The sequence below is a fragment of the Tachypleus tridentatus genome, chromosome 7 (genome assembly GCF_004210375.1).
Source record: "Tachypleus tridentatus isolate NWPU-2018 chromosome 7, ASM421037v1, whole genome shotgun sequence".
Lineage (NCBI taxonomy): Eukaryota > Metazoa > Arthropoda > Merostomata > Xiphosura > Limulidae > Tachypleus > Tachypleus tridentatus.
In genome coordinates, this window is record NC_134831.1 from 168,487,263 (window position 1) to 168,494,409 (window position 7,147).

At 32.6% G+C, this 7,147-nt stretch overlaps 1 protein-coding gene across 1 annotated transcript; it reads right to left on the reverse strand.

Moving 5' to 3' along the window:
- Nucleotides 1–348: 348 nt before the first annotated feature.
- On the reverse strand, nt 349–6,834 carry LOC143257171 (uncharacterized). Its single transcript, XM_076515517.1, has 4 exons — nt 6,483–6,834; nt 3,278–3,402; nt 2,145–2,290; nt 349–1,102 (listed from the first exon to the last, which is right to left on the reverse strand). The coding sequence occupies exons 1-4, from the start codon at nt 6,819–6,821 to the stop codon at nt 843–845; spliced, it is 870 nt and encodes a 289-aa protein (XP_076371632.1). The 5' UTR covers nt 6,822–6,834; the 3' UTR covers nt 349–842.
- Nucleotides 6,835–7,147: the final 313 nt, after the last annotated feature.

The following is a 7,147-nucleotide window of genomic DNA, read 5'->3' on the forward strand; positions in this document are numbered from 1 at the left end:
AATTAATATCTTGACATTGATTAATTAGTATTGGAACAACATAAAAAACAATTTGTCCATAATCAGAAATATTAAAATAATATATTGAAGGCACACTGTCGATAATGTGAAGTATTAAAACAATGTTGTGGAGCTACATTATCTATAATATAAAATATCAGAACAATATTGTGAATCTACATGTCTATAATCTAAAATGATAAGAATATCTTGACACGACATTGTGAATAATTTGAAGTATTAGGAAATATTTTGAACATAGTTTATCTATAATCTGAAATATTAGAACAATATCGTAAATCTATATTGTATATTATCTGAAGTATAGAATAATATGAAAAACTCGTGATTATAACCTGAAGTATTAAATAAATATAGCGAAGCTATACTGTGTATAGCCAAAAATATTTAAGCAATACTGTGAAACTATATTGTATAACCGGAAGTATTAAAGCAATATTGTGAAGTTACATTATACTAGGATATATTATAACAATACGGTGTTTTGTCTAAAATATTAAAAAAGCATAATGTTGTTAACTGACTGTGTCTAAAATATTAGAGGAATATTGGAAGTGATGTGTTCTACGGTTCCTGTTTTAACTGATTTTATAAACTTACCAAAACAAGAAAAATAACTGTAACAGTGTCATGTTATCACATTTTTTTTAATTTATATGGTTAGATAGTAAACTGAAAGATGTGAGATTAGTGTATGTAAGCATAAGGAACTTTATGGCGTGTGATATTTTAGGTGAATTTAAATTTATATGTATTACTGCTAGATATAGGTTTACGTGAGGTTCTAATACGTCAAGCATATCTTATATATAACTGAATATTTAGAAGTTTTGAAGTAGGTTACAGCAAGTTATCCGTAACTGTTTAGAAATTCGAAATACTCCGACTACTGCAGTAAACTTGTCTTCACTTCTTGCGCACTGAAATTTCCAGGTAAATTCTGCTTCATTTGACCCATCCCCTAGCTCTGGTCCTGAGACTTTCTGTTCACAGCTGGCGGTGTCAACTGACCATGCTGACGTTAGAGGAGTACATTTCTGGTAGTCTGTAGTTCTAAAACGGATATTGTCGTCCCAAAGCGCTGTAGAAGGATATTAAGATGCTTTCATTAGACGAAATTGGTCTAATTTTCACCAAACGCATATAATAAATAGTAAAAAGGTATCTGTTAAATTACCTTTTTAGTACATGGGCAATGCTATATTTAGCGCCATCTAACGTAATACAAAATTATATAAACAGATCCAGAAATTTGTTTTCAATCATATTTGTTCATGAATTTTTTCTCTACAATGACTTGTTTGTTTGTACTTAAGCACAAAGCTACACAATGGACTATCTGTGCTCTGCTCACCACGGGTATCGAAGCTCGGTTTCCAGCGTTCGAAATCCTGGTATATATCGATGCCCCCCCACTGGGGTGGGCAAGAGCAGTGAACTATATACGTTAACACAATATATTTTTCTAATTATATGCTTAATATAAATATTTTAGTATATGTAACTATCATATTAAAAGTGTACTCTGGCAGAGAAATGAGGATATTTAAAACTTATCTTATTATATATATTATATTTATAAGATAATTTTTGTTAAACTTGTTAAAATCTACATTTTATAAAACATTTCAATTTTAGTTACTAATGGTTCTTTTCATCTTCATTATCTCTAGTGAAAACCTGATTTAACTGAACTAAAATATTCATACATAATTCAAGATTTCTGCATACTTGAATTACAAATTTCAAACCTCTAATCAGTAGTAAGTGGTATTAACAACTAGTCATCACACAAAACAGAAAGTTATACTAAACTTAAGAAAATAACTAGTTTCAATAACCACTCAACAAAATAAATAAAAAATACCGCAAACAAAACGTCCAGCAACACATCAATGCAACCTTTAACTACACATCAATACGACATCCAACTACACATCAGTACAACCTTAAGTTACACATAAACACATTCTTTAGCCTCACGTCAATACAAACTTCAGCTGCACATCAATACAACCTCGTAAGTCAATTACAGTTCCATTAAGATGAAGATCACCAATAAATGAAGGATTAGTTCTAGGCTGTTAATTACAATATTGAAAATAATCATAGTTCACATGTACCAGTAACTACGTGATTAGGAGGACAATCAGAGTCTGTGACAGTGTCTTTTACTACGGTCTTTGTTGTGTCTACCAGAGCTATGCTCCCAAAGTTAAATTGAGTGCACTTGACATTATCAATGTCTGCAAAATCGAAAGTTGCATCCCTGTAAGCAAAAGGAACATCTGATTTAGTTACATATATATATATATTGGTCAAAGAAATATCTTGAGTGCGAACCATTGGCTTCCCTACTTTGAAACAGACACTAATACTTTCTTATTTTGAAACAGACACTAATACTTTCTTACTTTGAAACAGATACTAATACTTTCTTACTTTGAAACAGACACTAATACTTTCTTACTTTGAAACAGATACTAATACTTTCTTACTTTGAAACAGATACTAATACTTTCTTACTTTGAAACAGATACTAATACTTTCTCACTTTGAAACAGATACTAATACTTTCTTACTTTGAAACAGACACTAATACTTTCTTACTTTGAAACAGATACTAATACTTTCTTATTTTGAAACAGACACTAATACTTTCTTACTTTGAAACAGACACTGACACTTTCTTGCTTTGAAACATAAGCTAATTCCTTCTTAGTTTGAAACAGATACTAATAGTGTTTTTGTTTGAAGTAGAGAATAATACTTCTTTATTTTGAAAGAGAAACGTGAAGAACGGACACAAATATGACGCTTTTGCTTCATATACGTATAGTTATAAATGTTTAAACAGTAAAAAGACATGAAATATGAGTATTCGTGCAGAAAATAGTGGCTTTGTTTATCTCAGCAATGGAAACTGAATATTATAAAGTAATTGTACACTCTGCATAGATTTAACGGGGAAACTTACTGTTGCATATAGACATATCAAACAATGATTGTTGAAGTGTTCACTGATAAATAAAGTCTGAATACATTTTATACTATGTTATGTTACAGACAAACGTTTAGCTGTCTTCGTCCAATCAAACTGACGAGTTCTCTAACTTGATTATTGTTTTCAGTTACTTAGTAATGATTATACTATTACCAACGTTGTATTTAAACCAGATGAAATAACGTTAGTAAATAACACAAGTGTTATTTTAAATTTGTGAAACCAGGAAACAATAAGTACTACAGTACTTACCACATACCAACAAGGACGCCATTTACGAAACCACTTTGGTCATAGTTACAGTCCACTAACCAGGCACTGTTAATACTAGTGTTGCCAGTGGCTTTAAGCACTTCATTAAGAAAGAACGGTTTTGTCTGAAACGAAACGGAGATATTTATCAAATCTCAGAGAGAATGGCACAGATATTAAGAGAAAGTTTGGAAAGAAGGAATAGTTTGAGAATGATAAAGAATTGTGTGACAAGGCGTAAAACTAAAATAAAGCTAGAAATGCACGTTGGTGTAAAAATTGTTCTAAAATTCAATTGTTTTTCATACTTTTCTTCGGAATAATGATGAAATTTGAGGCTCTGAAGCATGCAGGTGCAAATGTGTTTCGTGCTCGATAGAATGCTGTCTAAGGATTACTTCAGCCACTGTCTGGGTATTGTATCAACCTTTTTTTTTTACTATAAATATAGCATCTTACTGAGAATCACTTTTAGAAGCTTATCTGATACAATGTCCATGTGATGCTACTATGACCAAATGTTGTAAGTTATTTTCATAGACAAAATTATTGGTGGTTTCTTTGATTAAAACGGGACTTTTAGCAAAACAGATTTCAAGGGAATTAAATTTATCTAGTCGAAAGAAATATATAGAGTGACTGTGGAGTGATGGAAGGGAAGGACTAGAAACAAGGCTTTCTCAGCTGCTGAGGGTGTGTTTTGAAACTCATAAACCTTAGAATCTTCAGCTATCGATCACAGATATCAAAACCGCACGGCTGGAAACTTTAGAGTCACTGTCACTGCAGATATCATCTGGTTTCACCTTTGTTCAGTCAGTATCCTTAGAATACAACCAAGAAGGGAACTCCTCCACATCAACCAGATAAGGAAAACAAGGATCAAATGGAAAAAAGATCATGTTGACTGGACTGAAACAATGTGGAAGAAATTGATCTTTTAAGATGATTTAAAGAGTAGCCTACACGGGTCTGATGAGAGGCACTTTGTACGACGTTGATAGGAACTTTCAGGTGTATTGAAAATACATCTCAGGTTTTATTTCGTTTCTTCAGATAAATAACTAGTTTCAAAGGGAAATTATCAAGACACTACATTGGCTAGGCAACAGCCCACAGCTGAACTCTATCAGAAACTGCTGGAAGGTTATGGGTAACGAAGTTAAAGAGAAGAAACTTAGAAACTCCTTATGACTACAAGAAACCTAAATCCCTGAGTAGCATCATTAACTTATCCCTGCCTACATTCAGTCCCTCATGTACTCTATGCCACAGGGATTTCAAACAAATATAAAAGCCAGAGAAGGTACAACCAAAAATTAAAACAAGAAAAAGACTCCATGATCACGTTTTATGAATTACATTTTCGCTTTATCTTTATCTAGTTTTTTGTTTTTTTTTACCCAGATAACATATTTGTAACTGCTAAGTCTTTGTTGATCATTTTCTGTAATACATTTGTCACTGTTGGCTTGCTAATGAAGATACACACACGTATTTGGATGATTTAAATATGAGTCAGTTTACAACACACAATGTCCATAACCATTTTACTCTATTTATGACACTTCCCTAATGCAGAGTGTGCAAACATTACAGGAACCAAGAATAATGCAGTATATTTTCCACAACTTTTAATACAATAAGTGCAAAACAAATAACAATCTCAAAATGAGACTTACAATATATTCAGAATTAGCTATGAAGATTCTTAAAGAGAAAAAAACTTTCAAAATTAACGAAGAATCTAAACTATTGTTTTTATGTCGTGATAAAACGTGGTATTTATCTTCGTCTTCATTTGACCTGTCTATTTGTCTCAGATTTATTTAATTCTACGTTTTGTTTTATTAAAAAAAAAACTCTCTCGAGGTTATAAAGCTTTACATCTATTAAATCAATCGTTTTAGGCTATTTCTGGAAACACTGTAGGTGTGAAATATTTATTGATGTGAAGCAATTACTGTTTTCTACGAAATAGTAAATTTGCAAGTATTGAAGGAAGTAAGAGTAGGACTATCTTCTGTTATATATAACAGAAGATAGATACTCCAACTCTTACTTCCTTCAATACTTGCAGGTTATATATAACAGAAGATACTCCAACTCTTACTTCCTTCAATACTTACAAATACAAGTACTAAAGAAAGTGACAGTAGACTGTTTTATGTTTTACACAACATTTAGGTGCTCAACATGGACTGTGTTATGTTTTAAATAACTTGCCATGGACTAGGGGTAACTTCTGTACTGTTTTATAGTTTAAATAATCTGCAGTAGTGTGCAAGTAACTTGGTACTGTATTTTAGTTTAGAGAGCCTGCAATAACGTGGAAGTAACTTTTGTACTGTCTTGTAGTTTAGAGAACCTGCAATAATGTGGAAGTAACTTTTGTACTGTCTTCTAGGTTAGAAAACCTGAAGTAGTGTGGAAGTAACAGATGTACTATTTTCTAGTTGAGAAAGCCTGCAGTAGTGTGGAAGTGACCTTTGTACACTCTTCTAGCTTAGAGAACCTGCAGTAGTGTGGAAGTAACTTTTGTACACTCCTCTAGTTGAGAAAACCTGCAGTAATGTGGAAGAAACAGTTGTACTGTCTTCTAGTTTAGAGAACCTGCAGTAGTGTGGAAGTAACTTTTGTACTGTCTTCTAGTTTAGAGAACCTGCAGTAGTGTGGAAATAACTTTTGCACTGTCTTCTGTTTCATACAACCTACAAAAGTCATGAAGATAAAAATTGTTTCTTTGGAACATCTATGTTTGCACAGCCTGCATGGTAGTGACAACGCCATTATTTTTATATCTGTTAAATTCATTTTGTCTCTTAAATGATGAAAACCTTTATATTGAAACCATCAATGGAGTGAAAATATCCAACAATGTTCTAATTTCTGCAATATTTAAGTCATTCAAAACAGGCTGGTTTTTTAGCATTCTGTTTTTGTAAAGAAAATGTTATTATAACATACACGTTCTTCTAGATTCGCAGTTGTTCACAGACGTTCTTATAATTTATTAATTTTTGAGTACAAAACTACACAATAGGCACTCTAACTAACATGGCGAACTGAACATCTGATTTAGTAAGTTTGTTTACTCATCATTAAACTTCTGGTCGACTGTTAAGACTTTTTTAACTGAATGTATTAAAATGTATTATTTGTACCTGAAAAATCAATAAATTAAATTATCGTATTTTCCATTTACCGAAAAGATATTCCATCCAGAACTTGGTGTGATATCTGAAATATTTTCAGACGAAAGTAGATCACACGACTGCATCCTGGAACCATCTGTGTTCTTTGGACTCAGGGCAAAGCTATTGCACTGAGGATATTTTATACATTCATTTGCACAATAGTTGGCTGTAGAGTGGATAGTGGTCAGAACAGCTGTGGTTAAACCTCGCATGTTCCTCTGCGTGATTGCAAAAATACTTGAGTGTATACCCCAGCTTGAGACCAGACAAAGCGAGACCAGGAACAATAAAGAAGCGGGAACATTACCATCCATCTTGTTGTTAGTGTTTGTTAGATACACTTGCATGCTGGCAACCCCATTCATTTAAGTATCTCTGCTTTATGTGTTCTACTAATACATTTATTTCACGTATCAATTACGTATTTGCCGGGTTAGTACTCTTTGCTTGTTTTCAGTTTCTTGTTTTTCTGTGTTCTGAAATTCTAGTTGAGTCAATTAATAATAGAAACTACGAGTAATGCGTGAGAAGATAAAAGAACATAAATGGTGATTGTGCTAAATTCCGTGACAGTATTCACGCAGTATTTTGTTGTGATGTTTTAGAATCCAGTCACTGGCTGTACACAGTTCGACTGATTGCTTGTTTGTTGAACTTCGCGCAAAGGTACCAG